This window comes from Plasmopara halstedii (assembly GCF_900000015.1).
Source record: "Plasmopara halstedii genome assembly, contig: Scaffold_658, whole genome shotgun sequence".
Classification (NCBI taxonomy): Eukaryota; Oomycota; class Peronosporomycetes; order Peronosporales; family Peronosporaceae; genus Plasmopara; species Plasmopara halstedii.
Genome location: NW_020187575.1, coordinates 676,206 through 697,166, shown reverse-complemented (window position 1 = coordinate 697,166; position 20,961 = coordinate 676,206). Strand labels below are relative to the sequence as shown.

Below are 20,961 nucleotides of genomic sequence, written 5' to 3'. Positions count from 1 at the left end.
CTTGGAGTAAGCGGATTGCGATCCGCTAACTCATACTTGGTTCTTGTAAAGAACGAAATGTCGGCGACCTAAAGTACGCTTCCTCAAGCGCTTAGTTACGGCAGCCCCACTATAGCCTTACTCTTTACTGTCTGAAGCAGTGAGGATATCATGTGGTAGGCCCGAGTGTTTGGTAGGGATACCAAAGATGACGTGCAACGCAAGGGGTTTCTGCTCAATTGTTTTCATTGTATTGGGGATCGATCGTGCTGTCCTGTTCTGTCATAGCTTGATGAGTCGCAATATTCCAGTTGGAGAAACTTTCTCGCGTTTGCATTCACTTAATATGACCAAAGAAATTATCAATCATATAATGGGGTCCGAGAGTGTCAGCAGCAATCACGTTTCTAGAGGCCACAAATTGATTTAGCTGTTCTTCATCACTCAGCATAATGAAACAAAGTGCAAACGTACCGCGAAGCTGCATGTCGAATGCACGATTGATCATAAGGTGGGCACTAAATAAGAGTTTTGCTGGAATTCGGTAATAACTCAAGCATGAAAAGTGGGATGTCGACTCAAACGGATTAGGCTTAGCTGTTCAAAAGTCTTCTGGTCACCGTTCCAAGTGAGCAGCCATGACGTCCCAAAATTGTGAAGCGCTTATACAACAGGACTGTCGAGAAAAAAACTGCGTGATGACGAAAAAACCTTAGTCGTGGATAGCGACAAAGATAAGTCTCAACTTGAGAGCTTATTACAAAAATCGAAGAGATGAAGCGATTGGGGGTTATCGGCTACCGATATCACTTCATCGAGTTCAAGGCCGGTTTGTGTTGGTGAAATTAGTGCTGGGTGTTCAGCAAATAATAAAGAAATGGAAGTGTTAATGTCTACACAATCTGAGGAGATTGTGCCACAAAGAAGACTCAATAAGCAAGGGACAAGACAATTGAAAGCAAGCGTTCGTGAAACGAAAAAATGTGGCTCGAAACTCGGAATACAAATGGTATCGGAAATGTATTTGAAACTATCAATTAGTTTCTGTACAATGAAGGGTTATGTAATAATACTAGTCGATGTATCTATGCAGCACTGCAGTGCACACACGTTACGTCACAAGCCAGACTGATCGATATCATTGCGATCTAATCTCTAAGTCTATCTAGTATATATCAGTAATGTCTGAAACAATGCTGGGAGGACAACGAACAAGCTAGATGGAAGCTGATTTGTCAGAGGTGTTGAGTTGTAGTCGCTTATTGAATAAAGCGATTGAGTAGAGGATGTATGCGATTACGCCTGACTCGAGAGATGATAAAGTCCAGACCACCATGCACACTGAAGAGTCTCCGCGCTTGTGCTAAATTGGATGCGCCTTCCAAAGGATATACCTTGCTACAACCCTAGCTTATAACTCTGCATTCACCTCGTTTTGCCAACGATGATTGGCCGTGATCCTTCAAACCTTCAAAAGTACTTCTCGCCCCTTGAACGGGCGAAGAGAAAGTAAGTCTCTGTCTATAAAAACGTCGTGCTTATTGTTGCTCGGCAAAGTTGTCGAGCGCTGAATTCGATTCAGCAAGTTTTCAGCTATAGCAAAGACTCGCATTTGCGCCTAATATCTTTTCACGACAACTATTTCTCGACGTTTCGCCAACTTCGTCAAATCTACACTTCCACAAAATTGAAGGAACCCAGGATTTCGGTCACCTGCAAGCATTGGACACTTCCTACTACAATGTCATGATTGAATATCGCGTGTTGCAGAAAATATTGAAAGTGTGATCGTCAAGGCAAATGGTCGTACAACATCGTTGCCAGGTTTTTTAGGTGAAATTTTCGCACACTAAATGCTCTGTTTTCATTCGCATTAAGTCCTACGCTAAAGAAATATTTGACTGACTGAAAACGTCCATGTAAATGGCTGGCTATTATAAGAAGTATATAAGAGTAGGTAAAAGAGCAGACGACCTTATGCTTGTAAAATTCTATATTTCGTGCCTTCGTACATTAATGTAAAGGTGATGTTAAGCCTATGCTTGAAGGTTTTTTTTTTTGCCAGCAGTGTTCGATTGTGTTGCTCAGAATACAAACTCAAAATTCTATGTACATCTAAACGATTTTTTACTAAAATTCGGTTGGGCTGGTGATGTCACTGGCAGTCATTCTATAACCCGATAGCGAGCCGACGTAAGGTACGACGATGCATAGGTAACGATCGTACAGAATAAGTGCTAACAGTAGTTGAGGGAGTGGCTTCGTCTTCAAGGCATTTACAGCAGCTATTAATTTCAAGTAGATGAGACTTGTATCGGCATACTGTTTATGTATTTGAGCGACCTTACTGTGGTTCCAATTAAATGATTTCATTGCATACCGAACTTCATAATAACAGTCTGATGGCTCAAAAGTGCTTGCCATGCACTCTAGAGCGTGACATCGAATAAAGATCCGAAAGGAATCCATCCTTATCTGCATGGCTTGTCCGCCCATATCGAGGAGCTCGTCGGTTTTGAGAACGGCTGTTTTTGTCCGAATAAATGCTATGATCGAGAATGTCTGTATCGTTGTTAGGTGAACCCTTAAGAACGCCAAGGTCAAAGTGGCTGAGACCCAAACCAGATTCTCCAAAAGGAAGGTCACCGACTTCAGCTTCCTCCTCGCTATCGCTTGAGATGACTGTGAAGCTGTGAGTTGACTCTGGTGTCTTTGACCCGGGCGACTGATAGGGCAATCGATATCTTGGCAACGGGGCTGGGAGCATATTTGTGTAGCAAGGCTCGTGTTTTCGTGACGGTGCTGCATATTGGTCCAATGGCGACTGATTACGTTGCAATTTTTCCTTGTTAGCGCGCCTCTGATACACTCGGTTCTCCTGCACGCGTCTGTTGCGTCCTTCCGATTGTTGTCTGTGTATATGAGGCATTGGTGGGTAAGGAGAGAATTTGTCCTCTGCGTCTAGATCGGACAAAGACACATTTTCGCAGCTTTTAGTCTTAATCTTAGGATCCCGCCCAACACGTTCACGTAGGTATTCATCATCATCGTCGTCTTGACTGCTCCAGTCACTAGCCCAGTCCAGGTAATTCGACCGTAGGCTCGTTTCAGCCACCGACTGTGAATCCAAATAGGTCCTTGTAGGGCTTTTTGGAGCGTTTTGACGATTTTGCGTGATTTGAGTATCAGCGACACGCACCACATCCTTTTTTTCTACAGCTTTATCAGTCGCCTTCTTCTTGACAGTTGCCTCAAAGTTGTGCGAGTCAATAAGAACTGTACTGTTAATGCATAGTTTACAGAATCGCTGCTGATGTGGTCGACCAGTCTTTGCATCAATGTGGAAAATGTAACGGTAGTCTGAGCACGACTTGCATACGCTTTGAAAACAGCCTGCGCAAGGTCGGTTCGTTGATAGAAGAGACCGACCGTAGCAAATATGGCACAGCGAACTCGCCGGCCATTTGTTGTGTTGTGCGAGTTTCATAAGCAATGAGTATTTCTTTGCACGGGCGCTCATTACGCAGTCGGAAACGCTTAAAAGCGTTCCTGCGACAAAGTATTCTGCGACGCGTTGGGCTACAGAATCAAGGTTGTAGACTGTAGACCAAATGAAGCATTCGACATGGCTCTCATTGTGCTTGCGAAACAAGAAGCAGCTTACTTGGTGCTCGCGTTTCATGCCCTTAATGGCATCAATAGGCCAATCCGGATGGTCAATCGAGTGCAGAACGTGGTAAGCTAGCTCGTTGCCGTTCTCATCGGTGGTTGTACCCATGCGTTCATATGCTAGCACGTCGCGATGCTTTGACAGTCCCCAAGCTGCTTTAGAAGCAAACCATTTGATGCCAGCAAACCCGTACGGTGCTTCCGGGCTCCGTCGCTCAGTCACATTCATAATACTGCCGTTCACAAGTTTGTATTTTAGAAGAACTTTGCATGCACGGAGATCCTCCGTTGTATCGCAATAGATACCGTCCATTACGTCTTCCACAGGTCCATGAATAAGTCCTGTGCCTTTAAAGAGTGTCACCTGCGGGTCACGAGTGCCATACACACTTTTGTAAATGCTTAGCGAATCACGACGGCGGACGTGAATCCACGCGTCTTCGCTAGTTTGGCCGCGCTGTGCAGAATACTCTGCTACGGCGTCGCTGAGAAAGGATGCCACATTGCGATCATAACGAGCTTGATCCTCAGGCGTGAGCTCGATATACGGAAAAGGTGGAATGTTCTCGGTCATACCTAATGGACTAACTAGCCTTTGGAGGCCTTTACAAGAGCGGGATGAGCTCGAGTACACCGACTTGTGGTGAAGTTGGCAAGTCTTTTTGTGAATAACGACAAAGCTCGAGTATTCGGTTAAGTTTTGTCGTACGAATTGCCAGAGAGAACGATCTGAGCTCACAAACGCGGGATGTTGTGACCGAATGGCCCACTCTTGTTCTTAAGCACATCTCAAACGCGAATCGAGCGTGAGGTCTTCAATTTACGACCGCATGTTTGTGGAAAGGGGGACTGGACCTATCGACAGGCTGCATTGGGCAACAGTACAACGTAAGATGTCGACTGATGTTAGCATAGACATGGCCAGCAATAAGTGATGTAGACGATAGCTAATCATGAGAGTATAAGCCACGCTGGTTGGACTGAATCGAGAGTGGAGTAAGAGAAACCAAAACATTGATGCTTATGCTACTGCTAATTTTAAAGCTTTTTCAAGGAAGAAAGCGCTTCTTCTTCGAGGAATTGTTAGTAGCAAGCAGAAGTGGCTTCAGCGCAGTGCATTTTCGGTGGATAACTCCTGCTGTGCTTGTAATATATCTCATGTCACAATGTATAGGCCATCAGATTCACATGTATATGGTCATAATACATGGATAATTCGAATCAGCTGCTATTGTGTTGATAATTTGTGTATTTTGTAAGAAATGAGCAAGCCTACTGTAAAAAGGAGTTCGGCATGAAGGAGATTTTCGTGCCACGGACATAATCAAGCATTCGCTTGATTCCACAAGAAAATCAAATTCGAGGCTGGAATGCCGCAAGGAATAGCCTCACTTGAAGTTGAAAGTACGAAGCGTGGCTTTTTCGAAATTCAAATCTGACTGATTGAACATGAAGCTTGTGATTCGAAATTGGCAGCAACAAAAAACCAAAGCATCTACTTCTATGATCTATCATGCAGGGTCCGCGGGAGGTTCTTGCATGCCGTTTAAATTCGTGTCTGTTAAAATTGAAGCAGTGTTAGAAGGTTTCAAGCTAGTAAGTAGTGAAGTATTCCTCGCAACAAATGGATTATTCAATCGTTATCCAATCTTAATTCTTACGAATTGGCACTGATGTTTTACCGGTTACTGTATTCATTCCTAAAAACTCTAAATTTGTTGGATGTGATGGACTAAATATCAACATCTGTAGGCGAAGTCGTTGCCTAGATATTCGAAAAAAGACAATTACGAAACCTCTACCAACGTTTTCACTCCCCTTCCACAGACAGCATTTATAGGATCGTAAAGTTTGTGGTCGCATCAACAATAAGGGTAGTAAAGAGTTTGTGATTGCAACTTCACAATAATTATTCCTGTGGACAAAATTATTGCTGTCGCGTCTGTGGGAGCATTACTGCCTGGTTGCTTTAGGTAGATAAGTAGTCATAGGTACTTCCAGTTTACGTCGAGTCATGAATCTTAAGCATGCGTATGCGGTTTCGTCCGTAATCACTCTTTTCTACTTGTTGTGCAACAATGGTGACATTAAGCGTTTGAAACTCTCAAACTTCATGTGTCTTCGAAGAAATACATGTTAATATGGATGCAGAAATGACTAAAGAGATTTGCATTTCGATAGTACACGGGTAGCTTTGGTTCCCGGCGGCGATCGATGTATATGAATTACTATGTGCGATATAAAAGCAGCAGCTATTAGATTAGAATCGCGTACACTTGATGAACCTGCAATGCAATGTTACGTAATCGGGGACGCTCTGCCCTTTGGATTGATATGTCTAACGTTTGAAAACAGTGGTCACTGACGAACCTCTGCTGTTCGAGGTGTAACATCGAGAATGAATAAGATGGAAAGGAAAGCACCTGTTTTAACACCCTCCTGGCTAAAATTCCTTTTCCTACTTTATGTCTTCTACCATGGACGTAGAAGCTGTGTGATTTCAAAGAAAAGCGTGGACAGCGAGCGAGCTATCACACTGTGATATCAGTAGAGCTCAGCTTTTATTTGCCAGCATGCAGTCGGCAAAACTTCGAAGTGTCAACTGGGAAAAAATATAAGCTTGATGGACCAAAGTCGAAAGGTCAATGCATTTCTGAAAGTTGATCAAGTCAGAGTATACTGATCAGTATTCTTTCGCGTCGAAAGCTAAAGGTCAAAACTTCCTTGTAAAATATGTATTTTGGCAGTTCTTGGAATTTATAATTTGTCCTTAATGAACCTATTTTAATTCCACGATTATCATTTATTTTCGATTTATAGAACAAACAACATTTCGGTGCGGATCGTATATTATGGCTAAATACTTTAAGAAATAACTTGTAGTGTCAAAATTGTTGTATTTCATAAATCAAGTCTGCAAAATTCCTGAGATCATCAGTTTTAATGATATGATGCGACTCCGAAAGAGGTATGTGGTACACGCGAACTGTCAGCTAGCTTTAGTTTTGGATATAGTGAAGCGTATATTTTGAGAATGGGCTTTATCCTAAATATGTCAATTTTAACTATCAGAGCAAATTGAGTGGTTTCTTTGAAGGCTCTTAAGTGAAGCGTACAAATCCAACCAATGGGCGTCTGCTAACGTGAACGATTTGAGCTAAAGCTTTTTCTCTGCAAGATGCGCGGCGACCCTGTTACAAATATGGCTCTAGCTTATATACGTAAATCTTACAACTACGATGGCCTGACACAGAGGTGGCTTCCAAGCACGACTTTCTCTGAGGAGTTGAAAAAAACATCATTGCGAGCACAACGCACAATCTCAAGCTGGAGGTACTGCGACAACACAGTAGTGAGTGGAAATGTGGGATAAGAAGCTGCTGAGACAACAAACGCGCAAATGTTGCCAGTGAAAAAGCCCTGATGTGGCTTCAGGTTTACAGAGTAAGACGCAAAAAAGATGGTCAATCGATTCAACAGATATCAATCACACAGTAATGATGCGGCGATGCTCGTGACTTTTGCGCGTCGGACATATTCAATATGCTTAGCATTTTTGTCTTACGACTGAACAAGTGCTGTATTATGGATGAACAGAACGTCGGAGCCAAAGATAAATCGGTACATTTGTAGCAGAGACGATCGCCTCAGCTAACTGTCAAACGATGTAAATTGTCTTCAAGGCCCCACGGTAACGGAACCATACGTTAATTCGTTATTTTTTTTAATTTGTATGCAATCATGCAAGTAAGCAAACTTCTTGTGGTGGTGTCAGAGCTTCTAAAGAACATGGCAAATATTGCTTTGCAGCGTTTAGGTCAAGAAATCACTTGCTTAACGCATTGGTTCCCGTTCTCGCGAGCTTATCGGTATATTTAATGTTATCAACAAACGGCTTCAGCAAGACCACAGCATAATACTGACGGATCTGTGTGCAAAGAGAGAAGCATCAACGCAGTAAATTTGACAAATATTGATCGATATAGCTGGCAGATTGAGTGGAATATTGGACGTATCGACATCGTTTAAGTAAAGGGGGTAATTGGGAAAGTAAATCAATTTTCGAGAAATTTGAATGATCCAATTATTGGCTGAGTCTTGTCGTTGCAGCACATACTCTGTGTGTCTTTTTAGTCGCGTGCGGGTGCGTAGCTCTACTATTAAAGAAAACTTCAAACGCTGACACTTTTAGGGCCGGAGCAAATGAAAAGCGCCTCGATTTTTAACAGGTGCTTATGGTAGGCTCGGTAGTAATGACAATATTAGCGCTCTGGTGGTTCAAGCTAGAAAATACTTACACATGGGCTTATATAGAATTGTTCAGACTAACACGTACTTCATTCAAACTATACCACTCTCAGGTGCTGATTGTGAATGCACCAATCCCTATGGAGTATGCCTTGTTGGGGGAATGATAACTTATCACGTACTACCAAAAGAGCTCTCATGATTACAGTCACAAATTTATCTAATAGCTCAAATTATACATTAACGATCAAACATACTATTTGAAGAGGATACCAATTTCGTGGATGGAGAATATAGAATACAGTGATGAAGCTCTACGTATTACGAATTCTAATCCAGTCAGAAAAATTGAAGACAAATTGTATGATTGATGATGGAGATACATAGTTGGGTAATGATATTAATACATTCTGGATTTGAAACACATTACATTACCGCTTTATGTTGAAGTATACTCTACATAATATGACCATTGGGGTGGAAAACGTCCAGCAATAGTACGGCTCATGATTGAATATGCAAATTGCAGATCACGAGTTGACGTCGAAGTGCGCGCTCGCCACCTTTGATTTATGCTGTAGACACTCCAATGAATCTCCATAAGCCTGCTAGTACAGTTAGGGGTCATGTTGTGAGCTAGGAGTAAGGCTAACTCGACTCAATAGGACGGAGCGCGTTGCGGTGTGCGAATCTGTCTCGATCCCTAGAGCGAAACTGATAGATAAGCAGCAACGCCGCAAGAGCAATATTGCAGAGATGGGACCTCGAAGCGTCACAGTTTCGTGTCCCTCCCATTTCAGTACATACCAGTTATACTCCTGGTGACCCGACGACTCACAATCCGGTCCACATCGAATAAGGTCACCCTTGCTCATCGGGCAGAGCCGGCAGGGCATGATCCTCAACCTCTCCTAATTGGTTCTAAGAGCGCTCTCGGTCACAGTGAAACTTTGACTTGCTCCGGGATCATGGCTTGCGGTCATTTCATGATTTAGACGCGCCTGTAGAGCTAAAAAAAATACAACAGATATCTCAATACGCTATTGGGTACGATATCAAATTGATGCATTAAGGCCGTAGGTAGCTATACCAAAATGGGCGATGGGATAGTCATGTGTCGTCAATCGAAAGCTTTGTGCGAGAGTATTTCATTACAGCGCAGTCGTGGTAACTAATCAGAAAATCTGCGCAGAACGTATAATTTAGTTGCATTCTACTCAAATTAATAAAGTGGGACTCTTTTATTTGTGGCCACGAGCAAATAGGTCCGACAAAACAAAGGCGCAACAGAGCTATTTAGACTGCAAATCTAGCAGCGTCTAATAAACCTTATTAAACTCAACAGATTCATTGCATTCTGTCTGCCTCTGGCATCTATGTTGCTTTTGTAATACTTGGTTTGGAGTAATAGCGTTGCGCTCTCGCACATGGCGATTGATTACCTTAAGGTGAATTGTCGGGCTACTTTTTTACAACAAAGTGTAGTCGAATGATGTCGACAAGTCAGATCACATCGATGGCCCTTCGTCCGTCGAGGGTGGAGCAGCTTTATGGCGGTGTATAGGGGTTGACTAGGCCGCAAAAATGGTGTCAGGCCTGTAGAGGTGGGTACTCAGATGGTTGAAGTAAGCTCAACAAGTGGGAGCGTTTTGCTACAGCTATGATAAGCCATGTTGGCGAAGGACTTCGTCGAGGGGCACCCATAGTTGTATTGTTGACAGCAGCAAAATGAGCTGTTTAGCATTGGCGTCCTCAAACGATCACAATGCCGATATCAAGGAACGCACCTTTTGGGATACCGAGACAGCGTCTTTACCAAGACGGCAGGCCTTGGACAAAGCATAGCGACATGCGCACTACCAAACCAAACTTTGTCAAAATATCATCCGAAATCCAAGCTCTAAATATTTCCCTTTTTAAAGCTTTCAACAAGAAACACTTGTTGCGGCGTACTTGTCGCCACGCCGATGCGCGATGTTGCTTTTGTGAGATGCGATAGGTATCAGTCGAAGTGACGCGAAAGCGCATTCATTAACACAGTAAGCTAGTCTGAGTTACATCTTACCTCGAAGGCACACTTAACAAACAAGGATATCATTTTTTCCATTTTTCGCTAGAGATGTGATGATGATGTCGCTGAGTGCAAGGAACAATCATTTGTAGCAATTACGAATTGCTTATTCCAAAAAGAATAATCATAACTTGACAGGAGCATATTAATAAAAAGAAGATATTGAAGAGTTACTTGAGTTGTGCTATCATCGAAGTAGTGAAACAAAGAGTAAGTTATACTCACAAAATTATGAGTAGAAAGTCATCTTTACTTCTTTTCTTTGTCCCTACGTTTACGGTTATCACGTACTGTGATATTTGGCTAGTCACTGCACCGTTTACATGCAGAATAGAAAGGTGATTGCGTTGAGAGGACTTTACAAGGGAAAAACGAAAGGCAATCAACTTTACTACGCTGAGGCTTGAACACACGCCCAGTCGATAAGCGTCCCCCCGCCGCGACTGAGCCAATCTGCAGACTAGCTCAACGTTGCAAAACACAAGTATTAATATGCAAAAATAGAAGGCATACTCTCATAATTTGTCTTACATCACAATTCAACACTCTCCCTTGATCTCCACGCAGCTTGTCGCTTTACTACTTCATGTCTACACCATCGACATACTTGCTATGCTTGTCACGAGCTAATGTTATTGTCATCCCGTCAGCAGTCATCTCGTCACGACTGTCGGCTCATATTCATGTAGAAGATTGCACGCTCGATCTTCTCGCGCAGAAAGTGAAATTTGATGTCAATGTGCTTCGTTCGTTAGTGGTAAACCGGGTTTTTGGCTAGCGCGATACACATTTGATTGTCGTGATAAAGCAGTGCGACATCTTGAGCCTTGTAGCGCATGTCTTTCGGTAGCGCATGCAGCCGAATCGCCTGTTGAGCTGCACTGTATAGGCTATAGGCTCATGTACTCGATTTCTGTGCTTGAGGTCGCGACTGTTGGTTGCAACTTAGATTTTCACGAGATCAAGTTGCCATTCGGAAATAATACTTAGCCGGTCGTTGAGCGTGCGTATCAAAGTCACCAGCCCATTTTGATTCTGCATAATCTATTAGCTCTACTTTGATCGCGCCATTAGAAACAATGAGATATTTGAAGAAAAAAAAACAAAGTGTATACTTCCTCGAGTATAGTTATGTATATACGCACATGTATACATCTTGCAACCCCATATGGAAGACATCAAGATTTGCAGCAGCATACAGCAAATATTCAAGTGAAACTATTTTTTCGCTTATAATTAAACACTCTTTGTCAGCATGTGATTGCAAGCTTCTTCAAATTTTGAAGAAGCGTGGAAGACCTAAGAAGAGTCGTATTCCGTCACAACAAGCAACTGCTCAGCTAAAACAGAAACAGGATCATAGAAGCGGTGTTTGCAAAAATGTGGTTCATTACAGCAAACTGTTCTAATGAACCGTAATCTTGATGGTTGTCTCGCAAAATACTTTCATTATTTTCTGGCTTTGCATGGTTCACCTCCACAAGATATAACGATGTTTTCATTTGTCACTTCCACTTTATGCGCACTTGGTGTATTCGTACATTGATGTTGACATCACAAATATGTATACATATATATACATAACTATACTCGAAGTAATATACACTTGGTATATCTTTTTATCTTTCAAATATCTCGTACATTGATTTTATTTTTCGGTTTTTCTGGGAGATTTTTTTATCTCCCATAAGTTAAAGATAAAACTGTGCAATCGGATGAAACAAATGTTGCACTTTTCGAAGTTGGGAGAATTTATACGTACCGAAGTATCCGCATTATGTAGGTGATGAGAATTTATACAGGAGAGATCCGCAATACACGCAGACTGCTAGCCGCATGTTGGAACAAAAAAAAATATATATATGGCAAAATGTTAGCCTAAATTGAATCATTTTTTATACGTCGTTTTTGACATAAAAGAGCTGAGTCGTTACTTAGTCATTTTGAAGATTCAAATTCAAAGGTAAGCAAAAGTCAGCAGACTATCTCCAAGAGCTTAAGAAACTAACTGTCGGGATGGTGGTAGTAGTTTTTTCGTGAAAGGATATCGGCTATCATTTTCGTGGAGAATCTCTGTGCGGGTGTGGACCACCCCCAGACTGCAGCGGGGATGTATAATGTTTAAAAAGTATTTGCAAAATAAAAAGCCGAGATTTCATAAAAAACTTAATCACAGAGTGCGTGACTCACTACAGAGCTACTTTTGTCGATGTCCGCCTGTGATTGTTGGAGTCATCAAGGACTTGCACGTTTTCAATGAGTCGGACTCCGTTTCAGTTTGTACATATATCTGAATATGATCTCAAACATGCATATATATTAAACCACCAAGTGAATGGTCTCAGCTCGTCGCCAGTTTTGCACTCATTTCGGAATAAAAATCTCTGCTGGGGAGACCCTAGCTCGGACACAGACAAATTAGAAACAGGGTTTGGGAGTCGCTTCGTCTGATATAATACTAAAGTCATTATGAGGGGTTGCAGACTTGTCAGTGGGCTGCCTATCAAGTTCTTGATCGAGATGCCAGGTTTTTTAATGATGTTCAGCCGCTCGCTGATACATTTATTTTGCTGTGGCTCCAGCAAGCAGTATTTGACATTCGTTGTTCATAGAGGTGCTATCAAAGCGATGGGGATGGCTTTTTTAGTCCAGAAGGCTACGGCTCTGTGTCACAACAACAAGCACTTGTCCTACTCTGTTTTTCCCTGGGCAGTATTGTTCAATACTGCACAGACCGAACCAAGAATCCGCGTCAGATTACCCCCGTCGTTGCAAAGTAATTCGACGGGCTCTCCAACCGTCACGTGACAGCTGTTTTGGAACCTTCAAAGTTGTTCGTGAGGGTAAACTAAACTGGACTAAATCCAGACGCTTAAGGTTCAAACTTTGCACGAATCTTGATTATTTTTATTCTCACAATCCTGGACAAAATCCTGGAGTTTCCCGAAGCGTCTATTTTTCCATTGTCCTTGATTCTTTGACGCATGGGTATTTCTCACTTACCGATGCAAATTTGCATTTATCATGAGTTCGTCCTTATAATCCACACGTTGCAGCGTTACTCTAAGCAACTGTGAGCCTTTATGACCTCACTGTGAAGGTTTCTGACGTTATGTGCCCATCCTAAAAGAAAAAACGTTTCGAAATCGTATCTGATGAAGTAAACGTATCGATTCGACGGATTGGAGGGTGCTGGATGTGATTTTTGTTTCCAATTTGCAGGACATGGTGCATGTTGCGTCAAACTGATATGGTTGTGAAAAAGCACATCAAAAATCTTTTCGGGGACGAGTTTGTCTCCATTTAAAACAAAATTGCAAGCAGCTCACGCAAACAAGAGACTTTGATTAACAAATCGGAGACTAGTACCCCAACATGACCACACGCTGAGTTGTTCATGCGCAGTGAGGCTGCCGTAGCTCTTTGCTCGGAGGAAGCTGAGCTAAGGTCACCGACCTTACGTTCTTTCAAAAGACCAGGTCTAGTGTAGCGGATTGCAATCCGCTACCTCTAAGTTCTAAAGCCTTACCAAGGCGAACGAACATTTCCGTTCAAAAACAAAGCTGTATTTAAAAATTTAGTTGCGGCAGAATCGCTAACATCTAATACCTTAGGTCTTCCAAATTATTATAGTAATATCTAATTACTATAGCAAAACCTAATGAATATAGTCATATGCATTACTACTGGCAATCCTGCCGCGTGTTGGCTTATTGTTATGGTGTAGCCACACCACTGTGTTATTACAATTAATTGTGTAATATTCACATATGTGCCGCCCTTTATCATAAGGGCACGTGTAACCCCATTACACTATCCCCCATAAAATTGTGGATATCCTCATTCCACATTTAACGGTCGCCTCATACGAGGCTCGCGTGTTTGAGAGACCTTCACGTTCATAAGAACAACGTTGAACCCTCTCCGCTCTATGAGCACTGTGTCTACGACACACAAAACACCCAGCCTAGCTGATAGCGAGGGCGCCCACGGGCAAAGCGTTTCTTCCACTGCACAAGGTGCATCTCCGGACAGTACGCCCGCGGATTCACGATAACCATATCCCAAGTCCTCGGCAACTGGGTGCAACATACTGCTCTCGCACCGGGCAACGGAATTTTCTCGTCGAGGAGTTGGAGGAAGTCGACTACGAGTCGGACACGCTTTTCCAGCATGATGATGACGAGAAAGATGAAGTGCACCAGCGCGCGACGTGAACCCAGCTCAAACCCTGCGGACACCATGCCCGTTCCCCGACCTCTCGGCTTCCGGGAAGTGGTTTTATTACCAATCGCCTCGACGAGGCACAGAAGCACCAATTGGAGGCTGCTCACAGGGCGGCTCTCTGCGCTGAGATCCACGTTCGTTCTTAGACCTTCGTGTGGAATACGGCTTCCGCTCGGCGGATCCCGCTACTGAAGCGAAAGACGCGATCACTCGATCGTTGGACGTCTACGTAGTCGGGTCTCCAGACACTACACAAGCCGAGCTTGATCAGCGGAAAGATCTGCGAGCTCGCTTTATGGTACCTCAAGAATTTCAAATGGATCGGTACCACGCTCAACTTCGAGTTAAAAAGAAATGCTTCTGTTCCCGCCATCCCTGTGGTGCTCGCCTCTGGCAAAACCGCTGCAGATGATGATGTGCCCTTTGAGCGATGAGTCCAGCGGCACCAGAAACTGTGTACGCTGTCTACCTTACGGCAAAGTCACAAGGAAGTAGACGTGCGCGTCGAGAACAATCTTGGATTTAAGTTTTCAAAACTCAAGACGCAACGCCGACTTCCTGTGTATTGTTGCCCTGCGAATTATGGAACTAACCATAACGCTCCCGCGAGCTTTGTGATTTCTCACACGGGCGATTCTACGACCACAGCATAGCCCGAGCTCAGCTCATGGCCTCCGGCTTCCCGGATTACTGCCAAAAAGCGCCATGATCCTTCTGATCATAAGCGTCTACGACGACTGGGCAATCTTGCCGAAGTGGCACCTCAAGCTTCCACGAGCTCTCGGAGTTTGGGTATCCTCGCCACTTCATATGATATTGCATTAAACCCCGTTGGTGACGCCGACCCACAAGGTGTTCCGCGTGGTAGTGAACGCCACCATTCTCATCGAGTAGATTCGGCGGCGGACGATGACGGCTTGGTCGATCGCCGTTCGGTGACTCGCGAAGCTCTTCGAACGTTGGAGGACAAAGTCCGTCGTCATCGGCACTCTACCGAGCATCTCTCTGAGGTCGTCTACCGTTGTCCGGAAGACCTCGAGAGCCTAGAGTACTTTGTGCACCGACTGCCTCGCGTTGTGGTTTTATCGTGCTTAGTCGGAGCGGCACCTAGCCATCGAGCATGCGAATACGTCACTTCGTGCGATGGCGGAGCGCCTTGCGCCGTTGAAAGCGGAAGTTGTTGCACTCCGCACTCAGAACCAGTTACTGGTTCAACTTCTGAGTGGCTGAGCGCCTTTGGGCGCCGTCCGGCACCAACGCTCCCACGTTAAATTGGGCTGGATCCCTGTACGGCGAAAGGAAGCCTACATTAAACACCGGGTGGATGCGCATCCTTCTCGGAAGGTTCACTATACGCTATCCCTCGCTTGGCCACGACCTTTAAAGGTCCAATAAATCGTGGAAGGAGCTTCGTTTCAAAGACAGCAGATACTTCATGTGTAGGAAGGTCTTCAGCGTTTAATAAAACCAGGTCTCCGACCTCAATGTATTCAACATTTCTTTTCCTTTTCCGTTTGCATATTCCTTCTGCATGTCCTGACTCTCAGTCATCGCATCGCGATCGTGTCGTAAGACACAGTTTACTAGACAGGAAGTCTCCGACTTCTTTACGCGCGGTATGGGGGCTGGCATCAGCTAGCCGTCCGGCTATTCCCCCACCGAGCTCTGAGCCATGGGATGGCAGCGTTAGCGGGACGCCACGATTATTAATTTTCTCGCTCACGTAGAACAGCGTATAGCCGGTAGATGAATGCACTCCATTTTTCAGAACAACTCTACGAGTGGCAACATAGTGCTCCAGCGCTTCGGCGTCTCAGCGCAGGCGCTGAAAAGAACGTGATCAACGACGCGATTCACGCACTCAGTCTGACCATCGGTTTGCGAATGGTCCTCTGTTAACATAGTCAGCTTGGCCCCCAACACCCTAAAGAGTGTAGACCAAAACTTCCCAGTGAAGTTCGGGTCTCGATCAGAGACAATTGACTCCAGAAGTCCATGCTGTCTAAAGAAACGATCGAAAAACAGCGTCGCTATACCCACATCGTCGATGGTGTCCGGCACTACCACAAGATTAGCTATCTTGCCCAAACGGTCGAAAAAACCACGACACGTGTTGCCTGCCGATTTCTTCGGCAGGCCAAACACAAAGTCCATACTCATGGACTGCCAACACTGATACACTGGCCAGCGGCACCGCCGGATTCGGCGAGAGATTCACTTTCTGACACGTATAATACGTGCGCACATGTGTGCTCGTCCACTTGTACAGCATGGGTCACCAATAATGGCAATTCACCGAGTTGTACGCCTTCTCACGACCGAGATGACCACTTAGTGGGGTATCGTGGGATTCATAAATAATACGATGTTTCAAATCTTCATCGTGAGGAAGCACATTTCGTGGTGTATCCGTTAAATCGGTGCAATAATACAGCAACCCGTCACTCAACGAATATCGGTGTAACCGTGCGCGCAAACGCGCCGACGATCTCTTGTCCGAGTTTCCAAACTCCTTGCTCCCGAGAGCCTGTAGCAGCGCTACACACATACTATCACCCGCGTATGCGGCGCGGATCAAATCCGTCACTGACTACGTCACCGTCGTGACATGAGCAAGATCATAGTCTGGTCTGCGCGACAACGCATCCGCCAAAAAAAATTCGGCTTTTCTGGCCTATACTTCACCTCGAAGTTACTATCCTGCGATGAATGAGAGCGACCTGGCCATCGCTGCGAGAGTGAGGCGACTGAGTCGCAGAGCGTAGTACCGCATGATCTATGTAGATCACAAGCGGCTTCGAGCCCAGCAGGTACACCCTGAACGTGACAAGTGCATACGTCATCGCACGTAATTCCTTGTCGTGGACTGGGTAGAACCTCTCCGCAGCCTTAAGCTGGCGGGATTCGAACGCGATCACCCAATCTCGCCCCTCGGCGTCTGGTTCTAGCAGAGCACACCCGATGGCAAAGTTCGAAGTCTCACAGACAACACTAAACGGGTGACCAGGGTCAAAACAAACAAAACCAGTATTGGTGGCTGTCTTTGACCCTGTCAAATGCCTCCCGATGATCGGTGACCCAACACCATTCTGTATTCCTTCTAAGGAGATTAGACAATAGCCGAGCCATTTCCGCCTAATTTGCGCTATAGTTGGCGAGACCAAGCCACTGGCGCAAGTCGCTTTTGTTCTTTGGAACCGACTGGCCCACAATGGCATGGACCTTAGCGGAATCCGCTCAAAGGCCACGCATCCCAATAAAACACCCTAAGAAGGAAATTTATTTAGTGCCGAAGATGCACTTGTCTGCATTAGCGTACAACTTATTCGTGCGCATGCACTTGAGCACCGCTCCCAATGGACGATGTGGCTGTCCACATCTGTCCTTCCTTGCCCCGCTTGACTGTGGACGAAGATGTCGTCAAAGTATGTCTGTGCATACGCCCAAATATGGCCTAAACAACTGCGTCACAAGACGATTAAATGTTGCTGGTGCAGCCCGTGAGGCATCACCAGCCACTCCCAAAGTATCCCGCTCAGAGTACTCACCGCTGTCAGCGGAATATTACTCGCTTTTATGAGCAATTGGTACTAACCATTGACCAAGTCGAATGCCCTGTCCTTTGTATAGCCAACCATTTTGTTCTGAAGAAAATCTTTTCTAGGTACTGGCGTTTGTGCCGGAATGGTGGCGGCGTTTAGCTTTTTATAAGGGTGAACGATATGCCACTTGCCGCTCGGCTTCCAGACACAGAACGTGGATGTCGAAGGGGAAGACTTACTCTCACGCACCATTCCTGCGTAGTGCTTCGCACGGAAAAGGCGGCAATGACGTCACAAAGCTCTTTGGGCAGGGGCCATTAGCGTGTTACGCAGTATTTGGTTCCCGGAATTAGAATAATTTCATGACGCTCACCTTGGTCCGGAGGGTGGACCGACGGCGGGTCTTTGGAGACGAGATATCTTTGTCAAAAGATAATACAGATCCGAAGGATCCTTAGTCTTCTCCAGGACAGCTTCATCCAGAAGCGACGACGGATGATTCTCCTCGTTTGGTCTTATAATGACCACCTCGGCTAAATTGCCTGACTTCAAGGCACCGCTAGATTTCTCGAAGGACATCTTGTCCAGCTCAAGAAGAGCATCCACCGCGGGAATTGCCTTGAGGGTGACGTCGCCGTCTTTCTCCACCGTAATACCGTTGACATGGGTATATAGCTGCGCGCTATCGTATACGGTAGACATACCCTGGGTCAGGGTCGACGCGCTGCGTCTTGCAGATAACATAAGGTTTCGCTGTCTCCTCTCTATGGAGGTTTTACGTCTCATCGAGACCAGTGGGAACACGCACTCGGCGCCATCCAGCGTCCCCACTTCCTACTTCGTCGGAGCCTTGATGTTATTAGCAGCATCCGATGAAGAGCTGCTATTTCCTCAGTCTTTGTCCAGTGGATAACGTGCCACTCCACGCGCATCAGAAGGGCCTCGCCCAGAATGCCTCGGACCTCGTCCGACCATGAATTTCCACGCGCAGTTGGTGCTCGTTGAGCATTTACTTCTGTGCATTTCGGATGGTCGGAGGATAAACGATGTACTCATCACACTGTGGTCTATGTACATGTGACACTTTTGCGCCAGCCTCGATGGTACCAATGTGCTGGAACTGACGAGAAAGATGGAACTCCGTGATGAAGACCACTCTTGGCATGCAGCAACCGCTTCGAAACGTGAGCGGTACTCAGTGGAATACGTGCGCATCTTAAGTCCCCCGTTCTTGATGCCTCGGAGCTCGTCCGACCATGCCATTCTTGGCACGCAGCAACTGCTTCGTAACGTCGATGGTTTACGTGCCACTCCACGTGCATCACAAGTGTCTCGCCCTTGATGCCTCGACCCTAGGCCGACCATGCCTTTCTTGGCATGCAGCGACTGCTCGAATACTTGAGCAGCGCTCAGTGGGTTACGTGCCACTCCACTTTCAGCCCGCAAGCCACGCTCGGGACTCTTGTTCAAAATATCTTTGGTGTTCGACAACTCGGATATCCCGCCATTGCCCGCGCCAATAGCGCTTTTAATTCCTATTCATGAATCACCACAGCTCCACCAGGAGACTTGCGCGTCTTCAACCTCCAACTAATCCATGGCTCATGGTGTTCCAAGCATGCCATACAAAGGATAAGGTCATACCTTGCATTCAAGTTTAGGACTAGACGGCATTCCACGCTCTCAAAGTCATGGAACTTGACACCGAGGTCCACAAGAACCGTCGGCACAGTGACACAAGTCTCCGTCGCTAAGCGAACAGTGACGGTGTCGCTCAACCGCGCTTCGAGCGCTTCAGCATACAACCGACTTTCTTCAATCGTGAAGCGTCTAGATAATTACCCGACGCACCAGAATCGATAAGGATCTCCCATGGCTTATCAAAACCCTTCACGATCGCTTTTACGACCGACAAGCCCGGCTTGAACACACGTTTTTTTAAAAGTACACAGCTCTTCGGGGCTGGGCCCTGCTGCCCTTTTCCACTTTGAGGCTTAACAGAACTCAGTTCTTCCCCAGTAGGGCGCCCCGCGCCTTGTGGTTGTTCTCGTTTTCCCGCGCAAGCCAGATTTGTTAGAAGCGTGACGTCGATTCGACGAACCTTTACGCGCCTTGCGCAAGGGCAACTCGTTTAAAGGTGACGGGTGTCTTTAAAAACAAAACACCGTTGGGTGTTCAACCGCTGCCTAGCAGCTCTGGATCTGCCCTCTCTCTCAGCACAGCTGAGGTCCATCGGCTCATGCCCGTTCGACGAGCTATGAGTGTGTGCACTCCAACCAAGTCGTGCCGACTTAAAATTGAATTCGGCATTCAATGCCACATTCACCGCTTCTTCAAAAGAAGATGGATGCACACGGAAAACTTCCGTTCTGGCCACGCCAGGGCGGAGTCCATCCATAATGACGGTAACTGCGACCGCCTCGGGAAGAGAATCTGCTGCCATCCCCACAATAAGAGTTCTCAAATCTTGGACCAAGTCCACAGACTCCTTCTTGACCTGTCGAGCAGCAAGGAAACGCGATACGCCTGAATACACGGCGAAAACACTCGCAGAAGCTGACGCTTTCTCGCCATCCTGGAGAGGAACGCAGCTTCGACAGAAACCACACTTTAGTGCTCATTCTCGCGCTCGGCCGCCGAGCTTGGGGATAGTTAGCGCCACGCGCTGTTGCTCGTTCTGGAGCATGGCGGATGTCATAGCCATCTCGGCCTCTCTCACCCAGAGAAAGAGATTCGCTCCATTCTTACCCTCAATGGTCTTAACGCTCACCATGAGCGGCCTGGGTCGGAAGGAATCACCCGTCGTCGACAGTGGCGTCATAGACGCTGTCGACACTGGCAGATTCTGCTGTGAGTGTCCTTTCAAAGCATTTTCATAGTTTGAAAACACCTCTAGATGCGCGCTTATGGCCTCGGGCCCTTGCGCAACGAGGTGCTCCACGCCCTCAAAGCATAGCAGGAACATCAGCTTATTAAGCCCAACCTGCATGCCCTGGGGCAAATAGGAGTATTCCTCCATCCTCACAGAAAATCAGTCGTAACGAACGGCTCAATCGTAGATTGACTACGAGTGCTACCAAGTGCAGCAGGGCTGCCGTAGCTCTTTGCTTAGAGGAAGCTAAGTCAAGGTTACCAACCTTACGTTCTTTCAAAGAACCAGTAGTATTGTAGCGGATCGCCATCCGCTACTTCCAAGTACTAATGCCTTACCAAGGCAAACGAACA

At 45.7% G+C, this 20,961-nt stretch overlaps 4 protein-coding genes across 4 annotated transcripts; 3 read left to right on the top strand and 1 right to left on the bottom strand.

Moving 5' to 3' along the window:
• Window positions 1-2,386: 2,386 nt before the first annotated feature.
• On the bottom strand, window positions 2,387-4,222 carry PHALS_13315 (START-like domain; the record flags this gene model as incomplete). Its single annotated transcript, XM_024729051.1, has 1 exon — window positions 2,387-4,222. The coding sequence occupies one exon, from the start codon at window positions 4,220-4,222 to the stop codon at window positions 2,387-2,389; it is 1,836 nt and encodes a 611-aa protein (XP_024579466.1).
• Window positions 4,223-7,389: 3,167 nt separating this feature from the next.
• Window positions 7,390-7,677, top strand: PHALS_13314 (uncharacterized protein; the record flags this gene model as incomplete). Its single annotated transcript, XM_024729050.1, has 2 exons — window positions 7,390-7,517; window positions 7,596-7,677. The coding sequence occupies 2 exons, from the start codon at window positions 7,390-7,392 to the stop codon at window positions 7,675-7,677; spliced, it is 210 nt and encodes a 69-aa protein (XP_024579465.1).
• A 1,835-nt stretch (window positions 7,678-9,512) lies between these two features.
• On the top strand, window positions 9,513-9,800 carry PHALS_13313 (uncharacterized protein; the record flags this gene model as incomplete). The annotated part of the gene is made up of 2 exons (XM_024729049.1): window positions 9,513-9,521; window positions 9,618-9,800. 2 exons carry the CDS (start codon window positions 9,513-9,515, stop codon window positions 9,798-9,800), a joined length of 192 nt encoding a protein of 63 aa, XP_024579464.1.
• Window positions 9,801-12,436: 2,636 nt separating this feature from the next.
• Window positions 12,437-12,775, top strand: PHALS_13312 (uncharacterized protein; the record flags this gene model as incomplete). Its single annotated transcript, XM_024729047.1, has 1 exon — window positions 12,437-12,775. The coding sequence occupies one exon, from the start codon at window positions 12,437-12,439 to the stop codon at window positions 12,773-12,775; it is 339 nt and encodes a 112-aa protein (XP_024579463.1).
• Between the last annotated feature and the right edge of the window lie 8,186 nt (window positions 12,776-20,961).